General features: G+C 30.8%; 4 protein-coding genes across 8 annotated transcripts in view; 2 read left to right on the top strand and 2 right to left on the bottom strand.

The window, feature by feature from the left end:
• Positions 1-90: 90 nt before the first annotated feature.
• Positions 91-2,025, top strand: LOC126907648 (protein YIPF1). Its single transcript, XM_050689087.1, has 3 exons — positions 91-312; positions 545-966; positions 1,622-2,025. Exons 2-3 carry the CDS (start codon positions 547-549, stop codon positions 1,898-1,900), a joined length of 699 nt encoding a protein of 232 aa, XP_050545044.1. The 5' UTR covers positions 91-312; positions 545-546; the 3' UTR covers positions 1,901-2,025.
• LOC126907655 (uncharacterized) lies at positions 1,939-4,102 on the bottom strand. Its single transcript, XM_050689097.1, has 3 exons — positions 3,873-4,102; positions 2,430-2,581; positions 1,939-2,341 (listed from the first exon to the last, which is right to left on the bottom strand). Exons 1-3 carry the CDS (start codon positions 3,915-3,917, stop codon positions 2,038-2,040), a joined length of 501 nt encoding a protein of 166 aa, XP_050545054.1. The 5' UTR covers positions 3,918-4,102; the 3' UTR covers positions 1,939-2,037.
• Positions 4,103-4,236: 134 nt separating this feature from the next.
• LOC126907652 (ADP-ribosylation factor-related protein 1-like) lies at positions 4,237-5,500 on the top strand. 3 transcript variants are annotated; one of them, XM_050689094.1, is made up of 5 exons: positions 4,237-4,485; positions 4,546-4,716; positions 4,786-4,867; positions 5,050-5,191; positions 5,294-5,500. In XM_050689094.1, the coding sequence occupies exons 1-5, from the start codon at positions 4,393-4,395 to the stop codon at positions 5,382-5,384; spliced, it is 579 nt and encodes a 192-aa protein (XP_050545051.1). In that variant the 5' UTR covers positions 4,237-4,392; the 3' UTR covers positions 5,385-5,500. The 3 variants fall into 3 exon arrangements, with proteins under 3 accessions (XP_050545051.1, XP_050545050.1, XP_050545049.1); XM_050689093.1 differs by having other exon boundaries at positions 5,047-5,191; XM_050689092.1 differs by having other exon boundaries at positions 4,246-4,485; positions 5,020-5,191.
• Positions 5,501-8,318: 2,818 nt separating this feature from the next.
• LOC126907612 (zinc finger protein 1) overlaps positions 8,319-13,491 on the bottom strand; it is a 114,962-nt gene continuing 109,789 nt past the window's right edge. For all 3 annotated transcript variants that reach the window (XM_050689012.1, XM_050689013.1, XM_050689014.1), the window contains 5 exons: positions 12,753-13,033; positions 10,586-10,726; positions 8,994-10,493; positions 8,766-8,925; positions 8,319-8,648 (listed from right to left, as the gene is read on the bottom strand). In XM_050689012.1, the coding sequence (XP_050544969.1) occupies positions 8,455-8,648; positions 8,766-8,925; positions 8,994-10,493; positions 10,586-10,726; positions 12,753-13,033 (2,276 nt within the window). In that variant the 3' untranslated portion in view covers positions 8,319-8,454. The remainder of the gene's footprint in view (positions 8,649-8,765; positions 8,926-8,993; positions 10,494-10,585; positions 10,727-12,752; positions 13,034-13,491) is intronic.

The following is a 13,491-nucleotide window of genomic DNA, read 5'->3' as shown; positions in this document are numbered from 1 at the left end:
CTAAAAAAAAGTGAACTGAAGTGTGGTATCTATGGTTAAGTTCTCTGGTAAGAACAAGATATTAAATTATGACGTTATCTGTAATAAACGACTGGCAAGATTTTATTAAAAAATTACAATATTAAAGAGGCCTAATGCTGTAAAGAATTATTTTAAGAAAATTATCTGATCGCATTAACCTATTTTAATCTAAATTTCTTGTTTAATGTAATTCATAGTTGTTTGAATGCTTATGATAAGTAAAATATAAAAGTCAAAATTTAAATTAGACAATACTGCCATATCACAAAAAATCTACAGTTTAATGCTTAAGTATGTACACATTTTTAAATTAAAATTTTGTGTATTTAATTATTGAAAAAATTATTTATTGCAATTTTATCTACGTAAAATATTGACATAAGTAATTTACACTTTTAAAAAAATTAGATGATTTAATATAAATAATAATTAATTACCATAAAAAAGTACAATTTAATATAATAAAATATATGATAAATCTTTTTATTGAAGCATCTTTTATAATAATATTTTCTTTTTATAGAAATGGATTTTCGTACAGTTGAACATGAAAATATACCACCTTTATCAAATCCTACAGAGTTACCATTACCTAAATATCCAATATATACTATTGAATATTTTCAAAAATATTTTGATGTAACATCAGAAGATGTATTAGAACGTATTAAAGGAGCATTAATTCCAAAACTTGGAAACAACTATTTACAACTTTTTATTAGATCAAAACCAGATGTTTATGGCCCATTCTGGATATGTGTAACATTAGTATTTTCTATTGCTATTAGTGGAAATGTTGCTAATTATATTCAAGTAGCTGCTAATCATGATTACCATTGGAAATACAACTTTCATGCTGTTTCTTCTGCAGCTACTGCAATTTTTTTATATGCTTGGTTACTACCATTTGCATTATGGGGATTTATCAAGTACAAAGAACCACAAGTAATAAAATATTTTTATCAAAATAAAATTCAAAACTTGATAAAAAATTACAATTGAATTTGCCCTTTATTTTTGGTATAGAAATATTCTCAAAATAATTATTTAACTTTAGAAGGACAAAACTTGTATAATTAAATGATAGAAAAACTTATATACTATGTAATTCATTTTTCATAACTGTACTATCAAGTGATATTTTCTTTACTGAGTTATAAAGGCAACCTCCATAATATAAATAATTTTATCTATAGAATTTTAAAATTGAAATATAATTCTATATGTTTTCATTTTAATTTAGCCTTTGAAAGTTCAATAAATACATTTTAGAGAATATGATATTAATTAATTAAAAATTATGAAAATATTACATTAATATATATATATATTAATGATTGTTAAATAATTAAAATAATTTTAAAGTAACAAAAAAATTAATTATTATTATTTTTATTGTTCATATTATGTATAATAACAGTAATGAAATATACTACTTATAATAGAGCTTGAACACTTAAACATTTTTTTTTTTTGTTCTAAGAAGCTTTATATCAAAATTTTCAAGTAAATTCGTATTTAAATAATCTTAAATTATATATCTCTTAGTATACATTTTATTGTTAATTTATTGATGTTTAAATAATATTTTTTTATTTAGTTTGTTCTCAGTTATTTAGAGTTGCTATGTCTGTATGGTTATTCACTCGCCATATTCATTCCAATTTCAATTTTATGGGTTATTCAAATTTTATGGCTTCAATGGCTTTTAGTTGCTGCTGGTACTCTACTATCAGGCTATGTTATAATATCATCAATTTTGCCAGCATTAGGTCAAAAACCTTTTGGATTTATCTTTTTAATTGTGATTTTACATTTGTTTATGGGAACAGGTTTTATGTTATATTTTTTTCATGTACCACCTTTACAAAAAAGTTAGATTATTCTTTTAAATAAATTAAATAAGTAATAAAAAAATTATTCACAGTTATATATGTATAATATTGTATAAATATTTATATAAATTTTAATTTATAATTGATTATATCTTATTGTTGCTAACAAGATGTCTTATATTTAAAATTCAACCACTAAATCTCCTTTATGTTCCACACTCATTATGGATATCAGTCTTTGTATTTCAATTACTCGAGCCATTATATCACGGAAATTTTCAGGCAAATCAAGTGTTCTGGATAATATCTTTTCAGGGCCAGGAACATCTTTTAATAAACAAACTGGAGGTTGTCGTAAACTTACAACAGTATTAGCAACAGATGACAAAGGCAAATTTTGTAGTTTAGAATTATAATGATTTTGACGTTCTAAAACTTCTTGTTGGTCAATACAATTGTGCAATGCTCCAACATCAATAACATTTCTACAAAAATAAAATTGAACTTTTAGATAACTTGAGAGGTAAAAATTAGTAATAAACAAACAAATAATAATTTATTTTAAAAACTGACGCAGATATTTCTTCTAAAATACGGTTCAAACCAGCTTGCTCTTCAGATTGTTTAGGTAATGACCCATAATGATATTCTTCTGTTACTCGCTGAATGCTTGTATTATTACAGGAAGGGTCAATGAGCAAATGAGTCCGTTCTTGATCTACACCCTAAACATAAAATAATTCACATTAATCAATATTCAACTTTAGTTATCGCTTTGATGCAAATATGTTAGTTTTAACGGAAACTAAAATAAAGTCATAATTTAATTAAGTTAAAAAATTAATTTTTTTATTTAATTAAACTACAAGTAACTAGACATTTTTTTCTATAAAAACCTTAATTTTAAGTTATTGAAGTATATTTTAATTTAATAAGTTATTTAGGTTGAAAGTAACTAGTTAAACTCATAAACAAATTAAGTAATCTAACATTTTGATGTATTAATATCTAGTTTTATAATTAAGTTGCTAAAAAATAATTTATTTATTTTATATTGTAATTTATTACTTTTTGAATACGTTTTGAATAAAAAAAATATAATATTTTTCATTATTACTTAACAATGAATCATATTGTTCTATTTTTACATAAACAATAAACAGTAACATTGATAGAATAATTAAATTATTCATATTCAATAAAAAAATTACTTACATATCTTATTTAATTTTTGTTTTGAATTTACTATTGAAATATTTATTAATTTTTTATCCCTAAAATAATTGTATGATTTCTTATTTTGCACGTTCTTTCAAAAATGTTAATTAATCCACAATTCTTAATACCCATAATATGTATAGATTAAGTTAGAAAATAATTGAAAAAATTTAATTAGATATTCAATATCATAAAAATTTTTATTATTGAGTTGAGTTTATGTATTATTTAATATTATTAAATAAAAAAATATTGCTTAAATTTGGCATTATTTATATGAACTAAAATTAAGTAGGTGAATAGATTTTGAATGTTTTAATTCTAAATAAAATAAAAAATATCAGAAATAAAGAACCAGTGCTGTCCTTAGGTATTTGTCTTACTGGGTTATGCATAAGATATTTTAAAATATATCTTATCCATGTATTTAATTTAATTATTGGGGTTCTAACACCTGCATCCTCTTAGAAAAACGTATACATTTTCAGATACGTACTTGAATCTATTTAAGGCAACTACTGATACTTAATAAAAATCTAACAATATTGAATACCTATAATCATTTTGAAGACTAAGTAAAGTCATGGAGATTTTTGGGCAGTTAAAAATTAAATTCAGTACTAGATTTTTATTTTAATCAATTTACAATAATTCAATAAACAATAATAGTTTATGGTTTTTCTTGTACATATTAAAGAAAAATAGATTTCATATTGAATAAAAAATACAATATTTACGTATATTAGCTATTGAAAATGCACTTTATTATTAATAAAAAAAAAAAATGGATTAACTTACACTGTAAATATCTTCGTCCTTACACCAACTACAGCATGCACCCATATTGATCAGTTTTCTTAGACTAGAAGTAAATATTTTATAAATTTAAAGTTATAACATACGCTTTACACGATTTTAATATAGTTATTTTCATATTTTAATTTAAATAAACAGAATTCGACGATTTTATTATTATATTTTGTAAAAGACTAAAATACATAGTATAATGTTGGCTGCTTATTAATTTATCAAAAGAAGATAATATTATCACTTATTCTTAAAGAATTTATATTATCACTAATTTTTAAAGAATTTGAAATGTTTTATCAATTTATTTATTTTAAAATATACAAAATATTTAAATTAATATTATATTATTTTTTTTTTATTTATTAATTTGTACTTAATGCTAAATAATTAATATTGTAATTTTATTATAATATATCAAAATAATATTTTAAAGTCCGTAATTTATATTTCTCTAATAATTTGCTATCCAACTATTATGTGAGTTTTGTATCAATAATTTAAAGTAACAATGTATACTCTTTTGTATGGTTTTTATAAGTATTTAACTCAAAAAGATGAATTCTGTGTGTTAATTTTAGGCTTAGATAATGCAGGAAAAACTGTAAGTACACAGCTAATAATTAAAATAAATAGCCAATAAAATTTTATTAATTTATTTTAGACCTACTTAGAGTCGTCAAAAACAAAATTCAATAAGAACTATAGAGGAATTAATCCGAGTAAAATTACTACGACTGTAGGTTTTAATGTTGGAAGCATTGATGTAGATAGAGTAAGCTTGAATTTTTGGGATTTGGGTGGACAATCTGAACTTCAGTCACTTTGGGATAAGGTAATATATATTATTAATTTATTACCTATATTTAATAATTATAAAATTATAAATTTATTTCTTATACAGTATTATTCAGAATGTCATGCGGTAATATATATTGTTGACTCTTCTGATCGAGACCGTATGGATGAATCAAAAAGAACATTTGGTAATTCTACATTTTAAAATTTCAAGACTATTTTTCTTTTCTCTAAAATAATACTTTTTTTAAGTAATAACCATATAGTTTACATGAATTTATTTCATTTAATTATGTTTAGAACTACTTTATAAATTCACAAATTTGATTTTAATTCATAGATAAAATGATATGTAATGAATACTTAGCAGGAATTCCACTTCTTATACTAGCAAATAAACAAGATATACCTGATTGTATGGGTGTTCGGGATGTTAAACCTATTTTTAATCAGAATGCTCATCTTATAGGAAGACGTGATTTTATGGTCATGCCTATCTCTGCATTAACAGGGTAATGATGTAATAAATTAAATGTTCTAATATTATTGAGTTAATAAATAAGTGACTACATAATTCATTGTGCTGATTTTTAATTACTTTTTTTCTTTAAAAGGGATGGTATTAATGAAGGTATTAAGTGGCTCATTGAATCAATTCAGAGAAATGTAGACATAAGACCACCAAAAAATGTTGAAGATTATTAAATTTAAATAATAAAAAGAGCAACTATAAATATTGTGATGTGTTTAAGAAATAATTTTGTGTACATATACTATCTATTAAATTCATCATTAATAAATATTACATGTATTTATTATAATAGTTACTAAATATATTTAATTTGTAGTTCTTCTTATTAGGTTATTTATAAAATCATATTGAATCATATATGATAATATCAATAAGATGAATAAGATAAGTTAGATCTACTCCAAATAAATCACCTAAGATATTATTGAGGAGCACATTGATATTTTATTGGACCTCTAAAATCAAGTATTTTTTTCCAAAATAAGCAAGTTATTTGTAAAATAAAAAGCTATGAATGATCCTTTTAACATAATTTTCTCTTCTTTAAAATTATTTTTATACAATCATAAATATAACCATAATTATGCATAATTTTTTTAATGTTAGGTGTTTTAAGTATTCGAAATATCCCCTATTTGCACTTATAACAAATCATTTTTACTTTCTATTATTTAATTTACAGTTTTATTGAGATTTATTTAAATTATACATTCATAAATACCCAAATAAATTTTTGATTATATTGAATAAAAATCATTAGATTATGAATTTAGGCTTAGGATCAGATTACATTAAAGGGGACGAAACCTTATGGTGGCTTTTCTTTTGTCAATGTATATGCCTCAAAAAATCCATAAAAATTGATAGGATAATACTAAATATAGAAATGAACTACAACAGGATATATGAAATATATTTTCATGACTGTAACAATAAAGTTTTAACTTGAAATGTCAGAAGATTAAACACACATTTACAACCTATATTAAAACCTTACATTAAAAAATGTAAGTGAATTTAAATTGAAGTGAAATTTGAAAAATTGAATTTTTTTACAATGCAGTAAGGTAATTATTTTCATTGTAAGTGTATTATAAAATGTTATAAAAAATAGTAGAAAAAAAAATTAAGCCAAAACACAAGGTATTTTTAAATTAATCATTCATATATATTTTATATTTATATTAATAATTTTACATTTATATATATTTTTATAAATAAATTTATATTGTTTGTAAATACAACATTAACCTTATTTATATAAACCGAACAAATTTTGTATCGGCAACTACATTTGACAAATTTTACCAATAATAGTAATAAGTAAAAAAAGAAAATTAATAAATAAATTTGTAAAACTCTATGAAAAAATTATAATCCAAAAAATCACATAACCAAAATAAACTAAATAACCAAGAACACTGATTATATCAAATAATTACAGAAAATAATTTATAGTTAAAACTGTATAATACTTATAATATTCTCTTAAAAAATGCATTGCACAAAATAAAACCAGTTTTTTGTTTAAATAATACCAAAAATGAAGGTTATCTTACAAATAAAACATATTTATTTTTACATTAAGTTAATATATGCATTTTATACTGCTTAAAAATTAATTATCTTAATTATCTTTGGTCAAGCTAGCCAGTTTTTTTTTTTAATAAAAAAAATTGCAATTGTAATTCTACCCATAAACTTTACACAATGACAGCGTTTATTTACATACAAATTTAAATTAAAAGGTAAGTTATTTTTCAAATACTGAAAATATAATATATAGGCACATTGAATTCACAATTTTCTTCAACAATTATTTACCATACCTTTTAATTAGGTTAGGTAGTCTTATAATTGCTAACAATTAAATATAGACAGTCCTGGAGATATTCAGTTTGTAATTTTTCCAATATATTTCCATTTTAAATGGTTACACCAAAATATGTGGAGTTTATTGTATCTTATAGAGGTGCAAATATCCAATTTATTAGGACTGACATTGGACTATAAATATATTTCTAAATAGTATTTATGATACCCTTAAATAAAATCTTTAAGCTAATAATATATGAATATATGAATATAACAATAATTCTACTTATACATTTTTTATGATACAAATAATATTTATAAATAAACTTATAATTAAAAGCATATTTTTCATGTCACAAGAGAGTAGACTGATTCAAATTATTGATGCAGAGCAATTATGTACAATAAACACATATATTATTTTGCTCTAACAGGAAAACACATAAATATTTGACTCAATAACAATTAAGTATCAGATGAATTCTGAACATCTGTAATATAAAACAGGTTTATACTTGATATATTTGTAAATGTATTTTCTTTAAATAATTATATAAATATTTGAAAATGAATAAAAAGAAATCACACGCTAAAAATTAAATATTTACACACATATGTTATTATTAAAATTATAATTAAAAAAAAGGTATCATTAAATGTATTGTCTCGCGGTATTATATATATATAGAGAGAGAGAGGGAGAGAGTTTTTCGCAAATATTTTTAAATTCTTAACATTTATATAAAAATATAAAGTAGAGCCGATAATAGCTACAACAACACGACTTTTTTAAGAGGCTATTATTGTAACGAACAACCAGAAATAATTATTGTCTTAATTTTTTACTCTAAAGTTTTCACATACTTAAAATTAAATGTAGACCCTTTTTTATTTATTTCGTTTTTCATTTTAAATCGAAAACATATTATAAAATTTTATTACAATGAATAATTTATATATTATCTTACTTAATATATATATATATATATTTATAATATTTGCTATGAATAATAATATAAACAAAATTTTGGTAAGTAGACGAGGGTCGCAACTTATGTAATAATATAAAAGTTACACACACAGTGAGAAAAAATCAAGAATCACTATCAAAAACTCGTGTAAGTTTAACATAGTTTACTCTCTGTATGGTTTGCAATAGGAAAATCGGTGATTCATGTGTTGGCTGTAGGAACCTGAATGTGAAAATCGTTTCATGCATTTAGAACACTGAAAAGGTTTTTCACCGCTGTGCAATCGTTTATGTTCAGTCAAATGGTGTTTGTGTNTAATATTTGCTATGAATAATAATATAAACAAAATTTTGGTAAGTAGACGAGGGTCGCAACTTATGTAATAATATAAAAGTTACACACACAGTGAGAAAAAATCAAGAATCACTATCAAAAACTCGTGTAAGTTTAACATAGTTTACTCTCTGTATGGTTTGCAATAGGAAAATCGGTGATTCATGTGTTGGCTGTAGGAACCTGAATGTGAAAATCGTTTCATGCATTTAGAACACTGAAAAGGTTTTTCACCGCTGTGCAATCGTTTATGTTCAGTCAAATGGTGTTTGTGTTTGAATGCTTTAGGGCATACGTCACATTTATGAGGTCTCTGATCTGTAAACAAATCAATCAATTAGGTTTCAGTGTTTTTACGGGGGGGTGGGATAACAATTATAGTTGCAATACACGTCGATGAAAAATGTGTCAGTCAATGCATTTATCAATTATTACCTGGTATGTCTGCAGATTCGAGCGAAGTCTTTGATTTTTTACTAGGAGGGGTGACGGTCAACTGTACACTACCGCCAGTGGACACCATGTCATCAGGGTCTTGGGACGTGCATCCCGAGTCTTCCGCTTCGTCCGTCATGTCACTCCAATCTCCGTATCCCTACAAATGAGAAACACGTCGCATTAGTCATTTTGCTCACGCGGTTGTAAACCAATCGGCGTACTTACCCTTTTCCATGATCTTTTCTCGGACGACGGACTCAGGCTGTCGTTATGGCGCAACGCCACTGCGGGTATGGGAGAATGAGATGCGGGATGCGAGTAACCGGATGACGGGGAGTGTTGTTGTGGAACGGCCGAGGCGAATGCTCTGCGAGCTGCGGGTACTGTCGAGGACGTGGAGGACGGCGGCGATCCAGAACAGTCACTTCGGTTGTTTGTCCAACACACGTTTAGCGACAAGTTTACGGCGCCGCATTCGTCTTGCACTTCTTTGTAGCGTTTAGTGGACAAGTCTAACGGCTGTTCGACGTGTAAAACCGATGACGCCGGCGAGTACGGCATGTGTACAAGTCTACCTTCGCGCCTGTCCCTGGCCCGGTTGTTCTGGAACCATACTTGGACGACACGCACGCTAAACCCGATGCGATCGGCTATGCGGCAAAGTTCTTCGCGCTTCGGCCGCGGGTTGGCAGCATAACACTCTTTCAACACGGCCAATTGGTCGTCTGCAATTTGCGATCGGACTCTTATCTTACGTCCGTCTTGATCGATCGAGTCTTCTTCTTCGGTGGTACACGGCCGATGTTCGTCGTCCGTATAACAGTCGCTACCGGCATCATAGCCGTTGTTCTTGCCGCCGGTCCCGCCGATGGAATCTTCTAGTTTGGCCGCCAAGCCCTCTGTTCGGTTTACGTGATGGTAAGGTGGCGAATCACTCACCACACTCGGACAACCGGACGAACCGCATGAGGTGCTCACTTGTTGTTGGTGATGTGCAACCGCAGCAGCGTTGGCCATCAGTAATTGTTTGGTAACGGATACGTTCACCGTCTCCAAAAGTCTCTTGACTGCGTCATTTTCGGCCGCCACCGCTGCAGCAGTGACCGAATCTTCGTCGTCTTGCTCTTTCTTGACACTAACTACATCGACTTCGTTGTCTTCGTACTTTTCGTCATCTTCCGCACCGCTACCCGTGGCACCGCCTACACTGCACTTTTCGTCGTCGTCGGTTTTTTTATCGGCGGACGGTTCATCGGGCAGCGCTTCAATTTTCGGAGGTAGTGCGACCGAAGGAAGTAAGTTGTGTATATTAAAGTTGCTTTGGGCGTTGAACAGGCTCGGGAAGTAGAAGTTGGTCGCTTGCGACTGAGGATGGTAAAATGGAGGTGCAGACACGTCGTACTTGGGCAATAGAGGCGAGAAAGAATTGTTGTTATTGTTGTGATTGCTGCTGTTGTTGTTGTTGTTGTTGTTGTGGACGATGTTGTTAGGAACTTGACGTTGTTTTGGCTGATAACTATTGTTGTTATTATTGTTGTTGTTTTGCACAATGGATACTGTACTTCCGGTACGATTCATTTGTGATCCACGACCGCCGACTTTGAGATTCATGATCAGACACTTCTTGGAAGTCATGTGACTCGAATAGGAACCAGAGTGCGAGAACCGTTTGCCGCAATTAGAACACTCGAATGGCTTTTCGCCGCTATGGATACGAATGTGTTCCTAAAATCACAAAGAAAAAACGGGCATTAACACATTTTGTTACGGTCGGTCGTGTAAAAATACATTTTATTTAGTTTTTTTTTTATCGTTACCTTGAGATGGTGTTTGAATTTGAATGCCTTGTCGCATTCCGGGCATTTGAATTTTCGTAAAACGGCACTCTCGTCGTGACTTATCATGTGCCTCTGAAGACGATACACGTTGGCGAATGTTTTGTTGCACACCTTGCACGACTGTTAGAGACAGACAAAAATAAAACACGTGTGTTATTAATCAACGAATAATGTTTTTTTACATAAATCATACACATGAAAATTATGCGAGGGTTGGTAAAGGTAGACACGAAAAAAATAAAATAAAGATCTCACGGCCAAAAAAATCTTTGTAGGAGTCCTCCGAAAAATCCCATGGAAGCACAGAGACCTTATTAAAAATAATTGAAAAAAAAAAAACAAGGCGTACGCGGCCATTTAGAGTGTTGATGGTGGCGCGGCAGGATAAAAAAAAATAATAAAGCAAAATGAAATACGAATGTGGAAAAGGTATGACGTCAACATGTCACCATGTGTTTTTTCAACACGTATATTAAACGTACATCTATATAAACGAACGAGAGAGAATACAATCGTGAGAAACCCTAATGGTGACAAACACACACACAGGTTACTAAAATCATTAAGTTCCATGTGGTCTCTTAACACACTTAAGATCGCCTGTAGATATTAGATATAATAATATACACAATGCAAACAACAAACAACAAATGTTTTCGATTTGTCCTTGCGTCGACAAAAAATTATGTCTAATTGAACTAAACGTCTTTGAATGATTATTTTATTTGCGTTCAAATATGAAAAACGACGTTTTCAAGTTTTTCAATCGACCTGTTAATTCCAAACACGAGTGCACACTTTTTAATTCTTATCGGATTCAGTTATAACAATTAAAATGTGACTCGATTAAAGGGCACAGTATTTTTTAACGAAATCAAAGATGTATTGTTTATATGTTCGTGGGAAGCACAAAGCCGTTTCGTATAAGAATTTGTTATGATGAAGTTTGAAAAACCAAAACAATCGGCGGCAGTCGCGTATTGACATCAGTGTGCATATTAAAATGTGTTCTCTCAGAGGATAAAGAATCACAGCGGTACACGATTACTGTCGTTATACGGGAGAGCCCGTGCAATGGCGTTATCGCCCCCTCGACCTGTAAATAATGTGATGGCCATGTGTGCCCGACGATAATAAAATAATCGCTATACGATAATAAAACACGGTGTGTAATAATTGTCCAACAGATATCCCGTCGAGCGTCAAGTCCATCCGCCCCCAAGTGCCAGTTTGGAAATTTCGATTCGTGCACGACCTCACGATACGAGGTACCTGCGCGCGAGGTCTTCGCACAGCTGTTCGGGTTTTATTGTGTGTGGATGTGTTTTTTTTTTCTCGCTCTCAGATACACACCGACATTTTTAATGGCCGTGCCCAGGAAGAAGAGGTGCACGTGAAGAGAAGTGTACATACGTGTTTATACGTCGATTCTCTTTGTGTGAACCCGCGGGGTCTTTAAGGAATACATGGCTCAGTATGTGCACTGATCGTTGATTTTCCACGAACGAGCGGGAGGTATACGTGTGTATATATAAAAAGGGACCAACATCTGGACGAACTGCGACCCGAACGAGTAGTACAAGCGTTATAAACCTAAGGTCGGGAGGGTTGCTCTATAGTCGGGAGGAACACCTTGCGGTGGTGGATCCTCATCGCATACCAAGGCCGCCGACACCACCACGTTATACACTTTACTTTTTTTTGACCCCCCAAAAATATTTTCGTCTTTTTTGTCTACAAAACGACCGTGTGGTATTGGTATACGAGCCAGACCACACAAGCCGCCTTAAAAACATAGAACGTAGCGAGACTCTTGTATGCCTTTTGTGCATTAAATACACAATGTTTGTTTTAGAGGATTTTAGGTGTGCGGCCATGTATAAATGTCATTATATTTCAGACAATCGTGGATACGACCGACATCATAACGAACCGAATCGTTAAAAGTATAGCAGAGAGAGACGCACACATACATAATGACGTCGTGAACGGATGCGTATATACATTCAAATGCATAAAGGTGTGGCGTTTACGGGCGAGGTCGTCGAAAACAAAAAATATGATTTGGCGGTTGTTCTCACAAAGAAACAGGCACCATTAGGATCCAGTTGTTTTTTAAAATATCAAACATGCGTACTGCACTTACCACTTGGGCGTTGGGCGAATGCAGAAGTTCGTGTTTCTCCAACAGGTCGCGGTTACCGAAAGCGGCGTTACATTGCAAGCAACCGTATTGGCCGCCGATGGGAGTCTGCGAAGCTGGTGGCGAAGGTTGAGACGAAGGCCGAGCCCGGCAACCGTTGTCCAAGTGCTCCTTGAGCGAACCCATAGAATCCAGTGGATCGCGGCAAAACGGACAGCAGTGTTGTTGCTGCTGGTCTTGGTAATCCTTGAGCAGGCCTTCCAAGCTCATTCCGGGCAAGGGCACTGAAACACAACAAACAACCAAGTTAGTTAGCGGTATATAAAAACGGATTGGTATCTACTGGTACGGTGTGTCGTCGTCAATGGCCGTCAAAATTTAAGGACCGTCATTTTATGGGCCCTGTCCATTATAAAACGCGTAGGTACACCTACCGAGTAAGGATAAAGGTGTCGACGAGGCCTACACCTGTTGTACAGGTGCGGGCCAATGCGGCAGTAAGGGCGTGATCGCACCTGGTCGGCCCACGAGCACACAGCGCAGGTATGCTGCACAACAATACCGAGAGCCCGGTGGCCAATCGGATGAGCGTCCGCCCTCTATTATTACACCTACACCTCGGCCAATAAAAGGTGTACGGTATATTTCGCGGAACGATTAATCCGAACCTGTTACATTTATTTTTAAACACCGTTTGATTGCGCACAAGAGGAGGAGACGTCGTGACCCCCCCCCCCCCCCC

Source organism: Daktulosphaira vitifoliae, unplaced genomic scaffold (genome assembly GCF_025091365.1).
Source record: "Daktulosphaira vitifoliae isolate Bord-2020 unplaced genomic scaffold, ASM2509136v1 Scaffold_5, whole genome shotgun sequence".
Taxonomy (NCBI): Eukaryota; Metazoa; Arthropoda; class Insecta; order Hemiptera; family Phylloxeridae; genus Daktulosphaira; species Daktulosphaira vitifoliae.
This window is presented reverse-complemented; position numbering and strand designations above follow the sequence as displayed.